The sequence below is a fragment of the Protomyctophum parallelum genome (genome assembly GCF_964188405.1).
Source record: "Protomyctophum parallelum genome assembly, chromosome: 13".
In the NCBI taxonomy this organism is placed as follows: Eukaryota; Metazoa; Chordata; class Actinopteri; order Myctophiformes; family Myctophidae; genus Protomyctophum; species Protomyctophum parallelum.
In genome coordinates, this window is record NC_139708.1 from 48,572,462 (window position 1) to 48,587,276 (window position 14,815).

Consider the following 14,815-nt stretch of genomic DNA (forward strand, 5'->3'; position numbering starts at 1 on the left):
TTCAGAGACGGAAGGGGGAATTCCACATGACCCACATGCCGTATTGAAACTGTACGATATGCTCCACATACTGTATACACATGCACGCACACGCACACACACACACACACACACACACACACACACACACACACACACACACACACACACACACACACACACACACACTTCTGTCCCGTAAGCACTGATTGGTTAGCGAATATAATGAATGGTGTGTTTATACAATGCAGTCGAGCAAAGCACGTAGATGACAGGAAATGCCCTCTAAGTATCTTTCTCTGCCAGGTGTGCATGCTCTTGTTTATAGACCTAATTGTGAACAGGTGTTGCCTAGCTAAGGTTATTCTGTTTGTTGGTTGCCTCGGAGGAAAGATGTCGAAGGGAGGTCAAACTCGATCCCTCTCTGCGTGCGAATGTTTGTGGTGTGTGTGTGTGTGGTGGTGGCAGTGTTGTTTTTGGCAGCAAAATTTCGATTTTAGTTTAGTCATAGTCTTTGGACTGAAACTTAGTTTAGTTTTAGTCACATTTTAGTCACCAGCTGGAAATGTCTTAGTTGCGAACGCAGTGAGCCACTTACTATGACAGCAAGGGCTGAATGTCTGTGTGTCTGTCTGTCTGTCTGTGTGTCTGTCTGTCCCGCTGTTACACCACCCGCCCGCCACCAGAGGGCGCAGCTGTAGCACACACACACACACACACACACACACAGGGCGCAGCTGTAGCACACACACACACACACACACACACACACACACACGAGCTGCGTTCGCGTCCCGCGTTCGCGCGTCTTACTTGTGTCAGTCTAGTTTTAGTCGACTAAATGTCATAAGGTTTTAGTCGACTAAATGTACAGGTGATTTAGTCGACTAAAATGTGTTTTGGTGGGCCTTGATGCTGTCGTAATGAGTGTTTTTACACTGGCTGAAAAAGTTTAGTTTTAGTCACATTTTAGTCACCAGCTGGAAATGTCTTAGTGTCAGTCTAGTTTTAGTCGACTAAATGTCATAAGGTTTTAGTCGACTAAATCTACAGGTGATTTAGTCGACTAAAATGTGTTTTGGTGGGCCTTGATGCCGTCGTAATGAGTGTTTTTACACTGGCTGAAAATAGCCGCGACGCGTTGTGAGCTTGTAGATCAGCTATTTTCAGCATGCAACCAAGTGTAAAATGACTTATACTGGATCTATTGTCCACTAGTCCCTTCCTAACATTTTAGTCTAGTTTTTATTTGTCGACGAAATTGTCAGTATATTTAGTCTTAGTTTTAGTCATCATAGCTTAGTTTTCATTTAGTTTCCATTCGTTTTTGTCAGTGGAAAAAGGTAGTCGACGAACATTTTTCCTCTTAGTTTTAGTCGACGAAAACAACACTGGGTGGTGGTGGTGTGTGTGTGTGTGAGAGAGAGAGAGAGAGAGAGAGAGAGAGAGAGAGAGATAGCATTTGTTCGCATAATGTGCAGTAAGTATGGTATATATGCACATGAATGTGTGCGCCTGTACATTATGGGCGCCCTGAACGCACTGGTGTGCTCTCTTGTCGTTCGTTTATTCAGTGCACTCAGTGCGTTGTCGTTCGAAAATCCAGTGCGCTGCGCACCGGGTGTGCCGAGTGCACGCACTGAGCAACCCTACCCTCAGGGTAGGGTTGCTCAGTGTGAATGGTGTGTTGTAACTGGTCGTTCGTAAAAAAGGCACACTGAACGCACTCTGTGACGTCACCGCCCACCACACTCAACAAACTGACCACATTCCCGGTGCGCATAGCCGAACGCGCCCTATGTATCATATTGAATAATTGAACTTAAAGAGGAGAAAGGGTAGAAGCTCCCTCTTTGTACAAAGGGAATATTTACGTCACAGTTCATTTGACTTTCATGCTGAATTTCAGCACCGTACAGTGCCACGTCGTACCAACATCACCCTCGTGCTGAAACTTGTTTTTGTTGAGGTGCGAAAGAATAACAACCTGGCATATTTGTGCTGTTTTAGTCCACACATGTACACACTATCCATGGCTGTTGCTAAAATCTCATACCCCCAGATTGGGTCTTTATATGAGGGGCTATAATGAGTAATGAGTGGTGTCAACCTTAAAGTATATATATAGTTCACCCAAACAACAACTTATTCTCTATCAATTACACACCCCATAAAGACTTTTTTGTCGCATTCCTGATACCATGACCGGTGGATAGTCTCCTACTCTCTCAAATAAGTCTCCTTTACTGACTAGCTACACCGTCATCGAATTATTATATATATAATTATTATATAAATAAGTCTACTTTACTGACTATAGCTACACCGTCATCGAATTATTATATATAATTATTATATAAATAAGTCTCCTTTACTGACTATCTACACCGTCATCTCCTATATAATAATAATAAGTCTACTTTACTGACTATAGCTACACCGTCATCGAATTATTATATATAATTTTTATATAAATAAGTCTCCTTTACTGACTATCTACACCGTCATCCCCTATATAATAATAATAAGTCTACTTTACTGACTAGCTACACCGTCATCGAATTATTCGCTCATGATACGAGCACCATGAATTCGAGGCTTCATGGAGTGTGTAATTGATAGAAAATAAGAACCTCTTTTAAGGGTGTGTTATGAGAAATAAGCACATTTATCATTTAGCACACGTTACCGGCTCTTGGTTTGCACTTGTGTTTGAACATTTTTGACATACAGACAAACAGCATGGCTAATATGCTAATAATGGTCACAGCTACAGCAATAAGCCATTAAGTGTGTTTGTTTTGTTTTTTAGGCTTGGCCTTAAAGTTGCTGCAAGCTTTCTCAACATGAATTAGTATAACACGCTATTAGTGTTAGCTTTATGTTTAAGCATGGGGTTTGGGTTGGGGGGGGGCTTGGGTGTATTTTTCCCTGAAAGTCAACTTCACTTTCCTGTTGGGACACAATACTTTCTTAAGATTTTTTTCTTTTATGAAATAATAGTGACGGTAATCACAGAGATATTATGCTCTCTGTCTGTCATAGAAGTGTCTATTTGTACGTCTCTAAATGTTTTGATGAATTGAACAATGTGGACCCTGTTGTAAACAAGTGTAATGCTGTAATTGGGTCGTCCGCTCACAGTTAACAGTCTTTGTATTGAGTTTGTGCTTGAAATGTACTGTAATTCTGCAAACTGTTAACCCATTCTGACCGGGCACCCATTTTGGTGTCAGCATCATGTTATGCTTTAGCTATTTAAAAATAGCAGATCTACAAGCTCATAGCGCGCCACCGAGTGGCGCGCTACGAGCTTGTAGGTCTGCTATTTTTGAAAGATCGAAGAACGACTGACATTTTTTGAATCTGATCTCAGGTCAGAATGGGTTAATCAGACCAGTGTGTGTCCAGTGGAAACCTCGTATGAATCTGATCTCAGGTCAGAATGGGTTAATAAATATTTCAATCAATCAATCAATCAATCAATGTCATCATCTGTTCTCTCACCATACGTGTAGAAGGAGTCATCGGCGGAGCTGACAGAACCGGGAAACAGCGCCCTCTGTGGGCAGCCGTTGGGAGAGTCCATGTTGAGCTGAGGCAGGGAGATGGCGTTCTTGATGATGGGCGAGACGGGCGGCGGCGGGGGCGAGAGGTCACGGGAGCCCGCCCTCCTCCTCGCCGCCGGAGGTCGCGGTTCTGGGGTTTTGCGTACTGCAGTCCGAAAGTTGCGCGTGAAAAACCCAGTGGTCTTATTATTGGAGCCGTTGTTGTTGCCCGTTGAGTCCGGGCTTCCCGGCTCCGCCGCCCCTTTGCCCCCGTGGTTGCTGAGGAACGAGGTGTCGCCGAACACGTCCCCGCCGCGGCCCACGTGCATGGTGTGGCGGAAGTCCCCCATGGGCGGGCTGATCATGTCCACGGAGAGGTCGCTCTTGAACCGCCGCTTCCCCTGGGAGGAGCCTCCTCCAGACACCAGGCCCTTCATCCCTGGCATCTTCCCCAGACTCATGGTGGCCAAAACAAAACAAAACAAAACAAAACACAAACTAGAAGCCGTAATAATATCCCTCTTGGTTCAATTCAGGATGTCAGAATATTCCAGTTCACTAGTTCCAAGTTTGAGTTCCAGTACAAGATCCACTGTGAAGAGAGAAGACAATTAGAACTTTGAGAGGCTGGATAGCAAAGACAGAATAATATACAAATATTCTATACAAATCTGTTGAGACAATGTTTATAATCCTTTCTCTGCGGGGCAGTGAAAAGGCGGCGGTGGCTCAGGGGTAGAGTGGCCGGAAGGTAACCGCAAGGTCGCCAGTTGGAACCCTGTGGGCTCCCCCAGAGTTAGTGTCCAAGTGTCCTTGAGCAAGACACTGAACCCCTAATTGCTCCTGATGTGCTGGTTGGTGCCTTCCATGGTTTCTGCCACCATCGGTGTATGAATGTGTGAATGGGTGAGTGTAATGCACAATCTCTGTAAAGCGCCTTGGATAAAGGCGCTATATAAATGCACCATTTACACCATTTAGTGATTCTACCCATGTTTGTAATCAAGTCAAGTTGCTCTTTTTCTATCGCTTTTAGTTCTCCTTTCTCTGTCTTTCTTTGTTTGTCTCTTTTAGTCTTTTCCCCCACCAACAATACGTCTCTTAGCCCATTCTGAACGGGCACCCATTTTGGTGTTGGCATCATGTTATGCTTTATCTATTGAAAAATAGCAGATCTACAAGCTCATATCGCGCCACCGAGTGGCGCGATACGAGCTTGTAGGTCTGCTATTTTTGAAAAATCGAAGAGCGACTGACATTTTTAGAATCTGATCTCAGGTCAGAATGTGTTCATCAGACCAGTGTGTGTCCGGCGGAAACCTCGTATGAATCTGATCTCAGGTCAGAATGGGTTAGAAAAGCTGAAACCTCTTGTCTCCGTCACAGCAGCAGCTTTCAAAACCATGTGAATTTAAAAAGCGAATAAATTACAAGGTCATATCTCAACGAGGCTTCCTCTGGTCACCGTGTGGTTTGGAGAGCTCGGGATTGACTGGGTGTATTTTTGACGTTTTGGTTTGTGAACGCCATGCAGTCCCAAAATACACAACGTTGTGGCTTTAAATGTATTGAGATGAGATGTGATCCCAGAGTGTAGGAACTCAATTGTGCTCAACCCTTTTGTGAACCGCCCCAAACAACACGCAAGCACGTGCGCAGTGCACACACGCACACATGCACGCACGCAAGCGAGTGCACACACACACACACACACACACACACACACACACACACACACACATAAACGTTTTGATTATATGTCTTTTTGGAAGTGGATGACAGCTCGATTGTTTTAATTGTTAGTCTTTCATTTGTGACACTAAAACCATTAAGATATCATTTCCTCTCCATTGACCAGCCCACACCTGACCACGTCTCAATTTGAATCAGTCAACACAGAATTATGTATACGTACACATACTGTACTACACTACACAACCGTATCATGCATCTCCTCTTTCTCACCAGTTTATATCACAGTATAATTTGACTTCCCTTAAATGTTATTTGAGACCGGTGGTACGTACGTGGCTCAAGCAGTTATAGTGTGACTTTCAAATAATAACAGGCCAAACCGTGATTTCATGGGTTTTAAATTTGGCACATTATATGCTTGCTCTCAGCCTGCTCTTTCCTGTCTCTGTTTATGCAGTAAAGCAGGAATTCGGCACAAACAAGGGACTAAATTATTTTCGCTGCTATGCCACCAAAATGTGGAACGCCCTACCAACAGTCATTAAGACATGTGAATCCCTTGACTCCTTCAAAACCGCTCTCAAAGGGCACCTACGGACGGCTGCAATTCGAAACTGGCCCCCGTAAAATCTGAATCCCCCCCCCCCCTTTTTCCCCTCACTGTATATGTTTCTTTTTCCTTTTTGCTTCCTTTATGATGAATTCCTGTTCTGTTCTTTAACTATATAGAAGTGTCTATTTGTACGTCTCTTAGCCTGACCTAAGCAGAGACATTTCTGGTCTAGAGGGGCGGGTCGCGCCTCAGAAATGCGCGCACCCTGATTGGATCTCATCGATCTGTCCGTCACCCCCGGCCCCTCCTCTCCCCCCTAGTGCAGCGCTACGTCACATCATTTAGAGCGACGCCCACCCGGAAGGGTTGACTCCCACTTTTAGACTGGTTCAGCCCACGGCTTTTTCCAGGCTTTCATCTTTCGCGCAGACGAAATGAAAGCCTGGGTATCGAGGCTATACGTCTCTAAATGTTTTGATGTTTTGAACATGGTGGACCCTGTTGTAAACAAGTGTAATGCTTAATTGGGTCGTCCACTCACAGTTAACAGTCTTTGTATTGAGTTTGTGCTTGAAATGTATACTGTAATTCTGCAAACTGTTAATAAATATTTAAATCAATCAATCAATCAATCAATCAATCAAGCATTCAAAAGTGATTTTACATTTCCACCAACGCAATGCTCCTTTAGAGAGAATGACAAACAAGTTGTTATCCTGGGTTTGTGTAGTACAATTCTACAACAGATCGTTTCGAGGAAGCAATCTGATTGGTTGAAACTGCCTTCTAGCCGTGGGTTAAACCAGCACCATTCACCACCTAATCAAAACAAAGAATTCAGCCGCTCTGTTCTCCCAGAGCGCTAGCAAACTCGGTGGCTATAGCCTAGCTAGTTTCTTGCGACATTTGTGGTCGTATAGTGACTACATCTGTCATTAAAAATATATTATTTTTCAGTGATTTTCTTAGTTTTAAGGGTAACTGTTGTAGGCTACCCTTAAAACTTCAGTGATGCTTGCGGAACTCGCCTTCGTCTCGTTCCTGACCGCATCACTGTCGTGGCAATAATCACGTTAAACCACACCCCTCTCGTGTAATATTGCTTAAATGTACTACCTGGTTACACCAGTAACCCCAGCTATATGAAAACAAGTTGTTATCCTGGGTTTGTGAAGTACAAATGTACTACCTGGTTACAGCAGTAACCCCGGCTATATGAGCCTGTTTACAGACCGTTTACTGACAGCCCACCCGTCTAGACTCTAATCACTACGCTGGAGCTTTTTATGAGAGCCTTTAGTTGTAAAACCCAAAATAAATGTCTCTATCTTCTTTCTTTTTTTAACTTCCCTGAAACTAGAATTTCTGGCGTTCTAATTGGCATATAGTCTATATTGTAGGTGTGCTGTGTTCACGTATTGCAACATAACATTAGACTGGACTGCCAGCTTTTATACCCTGCCAACTCAAAGCACTTTTTGAAGGTTATAAAATATAAGTACATTTGTAAAGCAAATCTAATTTGTGTTTTCTCCACTCACCACTACTGTAGTTACAGGGTATAGATGACCTTACACTTTCATTAGTACTGCAATTTTTGTTCTTTGTTGTTGTTTTTTTAATCCCTGAGGGGTTAATCAAAACTGTCACTTAGTGCTGATCCTTATACAGTACACCGTACAGTACCAAAACACTGTAAAATGAGCATAATGCCTCACTTTCATTTACCAATGAACGTTTACGAGGCTTATCTAATGTTTTCTGTTTTTACCTGCCCTGATTCTTCGAAGTCTTAACGACCATTCAAACAGGGAAAGCATCTGTGTCATTATTTTAGACTTTGGCTATTCAAACAATAGCATTGTTCGAGTCCCGACCCCGATGACCTTTGCTGCGGGTCTTCCCCCCCCGATCTCTTTCCCCCTTTCCTGTCAAACTACTGTTAATCTGTCAATATTAACAGGATTTGTAGAATCGGCCTCAGTTCTTAACCCATTCTGACCTGAGATCAGATTCATACGAGGTTTCCGCCGGACACACACTGGTCTGATGAACCCATTCTGACCTGAGATCAGATTCTAGAAATGTCAGTCGCTCTTCGATTTTTCAAAAATAGCAGACCTACAAGCTCGTATCGCGCCACTCGGTGGCGCGCTATGAGCTTGTAGATCTGCTATTTTTCAATAGCTAAAGCATAACATGATGCCAACACCAAAATGGGTGCCCGGTTACGTGATACTGTAATTCAGGATCAGCACACACAGAACAACACAGTATACTGTAGATAGTACCTGTATAATATACAGTACCATATCTTCAATCTGTCACTTACTGTCAGTGAGTCAGTGTAACGTAAGCGTGGTCTGGCCTGGGCCTCTCTCCCTCAGCCCCCCAACGGAGGGGGAGGGCTGGTCTGCAGGCGTCTTCTAATGAGATGTATCCATGTGTGGTACCGTCTTCACCGCCAATACATATGTATAGTCCACCACTACAGTTCAGTTCAGTAGTCCAAGAGTCACCAGGATGCCACTTCCTTCCCTGGGAGGTAATGAAAATACACACACACACACACACACACACACACACACACACACACACACACACACACACAGCGGATTGGACGTGTGCTGGATTAGCTCCTTAATCTCTTCTGTCTTCAGTTGCTTCTCCTGAAGGCTAGCTAGGCCTACTCCTCATAACTCACTCATCCCTCTTGCCTTCTTCAAATCCACTTACTGCAGGCATCCAGGTCGCTAGGGGGCGCTGCTGTGTTCTCATTCACTTCACTTCAGGCCAGCTAAATGAACTGTGGAGAGAGAGAGAGGGAGAGAGAGAGAGAGAGGAAGAGAAGAGGGAGGGAGAGGTACGTTTACAGTCATGCAGACAAGGCAGACAATCAGTTCTGCGATATGTTTGGGACTGATGCTGCGACGGTGCTCTGTTTATTCCTCTGTTTAGCATGTCAAGACTGCCCCATGCAGCTAGTGTGATCATCTTCAGATATACAGTAATAGTCTGCCCCATGCAGCTAGTGTGGTCATCTTCAGATATACAGTATAGTCTGCCCCATGCAGCTAGTGTGGTCATCTTCAGATATACAGTAATAGTCTGCCCCATGCAGCTAGTGTGGTCATCTTCAGATATACAGTAATAGTCTGCCCCATGCAGCTAGTGTGGTCATCTTCAGGTACAGTATAGTCTGCCCCATGCAGCTAGTGTGATCATCTTCAGATATACAGTATAGTCTGCCCCATGCAGCTAGTGTGGTCATCTTCAGATATACAGTAATAGTCTGCCCCATGCAGCTAGTGTGGTCATCTTCAGGTACAGTATAGTCTGCCCCATGCAGCTAGTGTGATCATCTTCAGATATACAGTATAGTCTGCCCCATGCAGCTACAGGGGTAACCAACCAGGGGTTCGCGAGCTACCAGTAGCTCGCGGGAACCTTTCAAGTCGATCCCGAAGTGTCAGACTGACGGGCAGCCAGCCACCACTGCCAATACACAGCAGAATGTTGTTCGCAAAAAAAGAGCAGATCTACAAGCTAACAACGTGTAGAGGCTCGATGCATTTCAGCTTGAAGATCTGTTCCCCTTGCTTCCACCGCACCGCCCTCGGCCCTCCCCCTTTTAGCACTCTGTGCTCAAACTGCTCATGTGCTGTGTGTCTGTTGTTCCCCTCGCAGGCAGCACACAGAGCATCAGAGTGAACGCAGCATGATAGCATCCCCGACACGTTGAAAATTATTCAATATTATTATTTGTAAAGTTCGAACGCCAACTTTTAGTGTTTCTCCCACGTTTGGTTAAAAGTTGGCGTTCAAACTTTACAAATAAGTTTAGTATTCAACGTGTCGGGGACGCTACCATGAACTCGTATGACTGACTCACATCTTAATGACACCCTCAGACTGGCAATCACTAAATATGAACCAGATTTCAAAACGCTTGCAGATAAAGTGCAGTCACAGCAGTCTCATTAAAGGTGGGCTGACCCTGAGAGTATGTCACCATATCTGTGCAAATATATATGGTCATGTTATGCCTATGTCATTTGAACATCTGCCAATGTGAATATTCATTGAAATGAGAAACAAAATATTGTGCTGTAAAAGCAATTCATGTCCTTTGCATTTTGTTTTATTTTTTAAAAAAACTCAACAAAGAAGTTTATTTGTATTTTTGTCCTAATATTTTTTATTTCTAATACATTTGACTTAATATTATTTGACATTGATAATATAACTTACTATAAGTTTTTATTCTTATTTAAGCTTTAGTCTTTGTGTGGATGTGTGCACATGCATTGAGCCTGTCAGAAATAGCAAAAAAACAAGTGTTTTTTCTAACACGTTTTAGTGGTAGATCTTGGCTTACAATTGGGAATAAAATGGGCTCTTGGGCTTGAAAAGGTTGGTTACCACTGAGCTAGAGTGATCATCTTCAGGTACAGTTATAGTCTGCCCCATGCAGCTAGTGTGATCATCTTCAGGTACAGTTATAGTCTGCCCCATGCAGCTAGTGTGATCATCTTCAGGTACAGTTATAGTCTGCCCCATGCAGCTAGTGTGATCATCTTCGCCCCCGCCCCCTCCTCCTCCTCCCCTCCTCGATAGAACACAGTGGAGAACTCCAAATGTACACCCTCTGCACTGGTATTGGTTAGCGAAATACAAGGTTCACTCCAGTGTTGTTTTCGTCGACTAAAACTAAGACGAAAAATGGAAACTGAATGAAAACTAAGCTACGATGACTAAAACTAAGACTAACTATACTGACAATTTCGTTGACAAATAAAAACTAGACTAAAATGTTACACTTGGTTGCATGCTGAAAATAGCTGATCTACAAGCGAGCTTGTAGATCGGCTATTTTCAGCAAGTGTAAATCACTCATTACGACGGCATCAAGACCCGCCAAAATACATTTTAGTCGACTAAATCAACTGTAGATTTAGTCGACTAAAATCTTATGACATTTAGTCGACTAAAACTAGACTAAGACTAAGACATTCCAGGTGACTAAAATGTGACTAAAACTAAATGAGGTTTCAGTCCAAAGACTATGACTGGACTAAAATAGAAATTTGCTGCCAAAAACAACACTGGTTTACTCCCACTCCTGTCTGTCACATTTCCTGGCTCCTTCGCCCAGGCTTTTTTTTTTTCTTTTTCTGACTCTGACTCTACCCATCCAGGCTCCAGCCGCGGCAGGATTAGATTTAGAGATTAGAGTCACAAGCTGTCATCAGAATCAGAATGACTGCAAACTGTGGAGATACTATTGACCTGACGGTTAGACTGCCTTACCTAAACCTTAACCAGATACTATACTGGGCATTGACCTGACTGGTTAGACTGCCTTACCTAAACCTTTACCAGATACTATACTGGGCATTGACCTGACGGTTAGACTGCCTTACCTAAACCTTAACCAGATACTATACTGGGCATTGACCTGACGGTTAGACTGCCTTACCTAAACCTTAACCTTAAGCTGAGCTGTTCCTACATAAATGATTAGAGCATCCTGGAGGCGACGCCGGTGCACACAATACAGTATTTGAGAGATGTGGGTTCATTGAAGTGGGTCTTTGTCACACATAATCCCAGTCCATTCTTCCTCACAGCTCCTCAGTGCTGTCCAATAAAAGCAAAGATGACTTAATGTGTGCGTGTGTGTGTGTGTGTGCGTGTGTGTGTGTGTGTGTGTGTGTGTGTGTGTGTGTGTGTGTGTGTGTGTGTGTGTGTGTGTGTGTGTGTGTGTGTGTGTGTGTGTGTGTGTGTGTGTGTGTGTGTGTGTGTGTGTGTGTGCGCGCGCGCGTGTGCGTGTGTGTGTGCACGCGCGTGTGTGTGTGTTCGTAGTAACTAAGTAAGTAAGTGGCTCCAAAACTACACTATGGAATGAACTGCAGACTCACTCCCAGTCTTCTGGCTAAATGTATGTAATTTAGATAGCATATTAGGTACTGTAGACGCAGCACTCTATATAGTGTGTATTGTTTCATTGCACAGATATTCTACTGTTACACGGATGTTAGGTTCTTAGCTTGCTTATGATGATCCTTGATGATTATTTATTCATGTATTTGATGTATTGCCATGTTTCGGTAAAACGCTCTGGATTAAGAGCGTCTGCTAAATGCCTAGTAAGTAAGTAAGTGACTGACTGACTGACTGGCTGACTGGCTGACTGACTGACTGGCTTACTGACTGGCTGACTGACTGACTGACTGACAGACTGGCTGACTGACTGACTGACTGACTGACTGACTGACTATCTAAACCTATCTGTTCCCTTCAGTTTTCTATGGAGATTTTGCTTGCACCACACTCTTAAACTCACCTCTTAAACAAAGCGGTGAACGCACACTTCATTCAGCTGAACTCAGATGCCTTTATGAACAAATAAAGCTAAATAGCAGTGCTTAGGAATCCACTTCAGGCTCCTCATTAAGTACGTATATGTCCTCATTAGGGCCTCGCACAGAAGCGCGCAGCTCCATAAACATAAAGCATAAACATAGCATTTATCCTTAAACTGTACCTGCACACATCCGTAAACAGGGTTTTGGCCGCGAGGCGATAGCGTAGCGCACAGCGTGAGCCAACCCCCGACTGATTGCAGAGACGGAGACACACACACACACACGCGCGCAGGGAGGTCGGAAATTGTAAACGGAACAATGTGCGATAGGAGAAAGTCAGCCGGAAGCCTTCCATTAATGCCATCTATTAAAAGAATCTGACTCTTGATGGGAAACAGATTTGCACGATTGTTAACTTTGTTAAATGTGTCTGTGTCTTTAGACTCTACTACAGCAATGTCTGTCTGTCTGTCTGTCTGTCTGTCTCCTATTTCCGTCAGTGCCTTACCCCTTATCCCTAAACTTCTTTGCCTTTTTTACTAATTTGAAAAACAAAACAAAAAAGTCGATCTACATACATCGACACATTGTGAGCTTGTAGATACTACTACTATTAAAAAATGTTTTTCAAAATAGTAAAAAAGGCAAAGAAGTTTGACGAAAATAGGGCCAATGTGTCTCTTATAGTGTCACACACACACACACACACACACACACACACACACACACACACACACTCATGCGTTCCTTGTGTGCATCTTTCTGCCTGTTTCCAGTAAGTAGGTTTAATGTTTTAGTCAAACATCTGGTACCACAGAACCACTAAATTGCAGCAATGGAGCGGTTGAGCTAGGGACCGTTCTGTCACAGCAGCTTGCACACGCGCACACACACACACACACACACACACACACACACACACACACACACACACACACACACACACACACACACACACACACACACACACACAGGCATGGAGTCATGAACACATTACATGCATGCACTCCTTCTGGCGCTACTGTTCCCAATGGACCAGAGAGCCACTTGAAGGAAGCTCGGCCCCATGCATGCATGATGCATGCTAGCCTGGCCAATAAGCCATTCTGACCTGAGATCAGATTCATACGAGGTTTCCGCCCGGACACACACTGGTCTGATGAACCCATTCTGACCTGAGATCAGATTCTAAAAATGTCAGTTGCTCTTCGATTTTTCAAAAATAGCAGACCTACAAGCTCGTATCGCGCCACTCGGTGGCGCGATATGAGCTTGTAGATCTGCTATTTTTCAATAGCTAAAGCATAACATGATGCTGACACCAAAATGGGTGCCCGTTCAGAATGGGATAAGCCAGACTCAAATCACACTGTCGTGTGGTATTTGAGTCTGGAGATGCTCTGTATGGATCTTGTTTCCCGGGGGGGGGGCGGGTTCAAACATTTTCTCTTTGACGCAATTGGTCAGAGCTATACTGTCAGTCAAAGGTCTCAAGCATTGAACGTCACTGTATACCAAAGCCCGCCCATATTGCATATACCGTGTCCCGATTGGCCACACCAGTTCTCTGGTGTAGGAAATGGGCGTATACAATTGAGCCTCTCCAGACCGTAATCCGCCGGCAGGCAATTTTTTTTTTGCCAACAGGCTGATTGGGTCTGGTTTATTAGCCAGGCTAGATGCATGCAGCACACAGTAGGCCTACTGCAGGTCACACCGACCCTATACGCATGTATAGGGTCGGTGTGACCTATATAGTATTAGAACACAGCCAAATCAAATCATAGTACATGTACATGCAGTAGGCCGACGTGTTAAATCAATTATTCAATCAAAGCAAACGGCACAAACAATATTTTGTTTGCCTCTTCTACAAAGAATGTAAAGTTACAAGTTACTGTCGCGTGTTGCCATTCTCTTGTAGGCTACTTGTATTATTTCCCACCACGGAGTATAGCCTTGCATCTCGGAGGACAGGCAAGACGGGCAGTGTCGGTAGGCCAATCAGAGGCAGGCGCGGCGTTGCCGTGTCTATGCTCAGACGTAGAATAGATATACGTCTTCTTAAAGCTTCAAAGCGGGACTGCGACGCTCTATTGTACATGCATTTGCTTTTCACTCCCTGTAACCCCTATCCTCCTCTTAATATGCTTTCAAGTCAACAAGTGAACCCACACAAGAGCAAACAACAGTAGATAAGAAGATAATAATTCACTGACTTTCACCAGTACAATATGTCAGTCATTGCACTGGTTTATTCTTAAAAAAATAAAGGCATATATATTTCAAAAGCAACATTGCAACACAGCCGCTATAGTTTGAACAATCAAATTAATCTTTTGAGTTTGTTCCCAAAGACTTTTCACCCCTTCAACCTCTCCCCTCTGCCCTGCCACTTGTTTGCCACTTTTATAAATTAGCTTCTTTTTTTTTGTTCTGGACTTATGTCAACATGAGCAAGGGACCAATGAGGCTGAGCAACAGTGGAATACAAACAAATGTCCTTTGCATTCAACAGCCAATGAACAATGAGTGTGTTATAGCTCTCCAGGCGTCTATCTATAGTAAACATCAATAGAAAGGCATGGCTAATGAATAAATCATTAAATCACAGATTCTAAAAATGTCCTCTACATCCTGACAGTTTTCTGAAAAAGCTATGTTTCTATGTC

The 14,815-nt window shown here is 43.7% G+C and overlaps 1 protein-coding gene across 3 annotated transcripts in view; it reads right to left on the minus strand.

The window, feature by feature from the left end:
• The window catches only part of cdc42ep1b (CDC42 effector protein (Rho GTPase binding) 1b), a 232,022-nt gene extending 223,520 nt beyond the window's left edge, over window positions 1-8,502 (minus strand). For 2 of the 3 annotated variants that reach the window (XR_014570132.1, XM_083779762.1), the window contains exons 1-2: window positions 8,108-8,452; window positions 3,487-4,119 (exon numbers count right to left, since the gene is read on the minus strand). Coding sequence is in view for 2 of the 3 variants with exons in the window: in XM_083779762.1 (XP_083635888.1) it covers window positions 3,487-3,988 (502 nt within the window). In the remaining variant the exon portion in view is untranslated. Of the gene's footprint in view, window positions 1-3,486; window positions 4,120-8,107; window positions 8,453-8,479 lie in introns of those variants that run through there. The other variant, XM_083779763.1, reaches the window with a different exon arrangement.
• Between the last annotated feature and the right edge of the window lie 6,313 nt (window positions 8,503-14,815).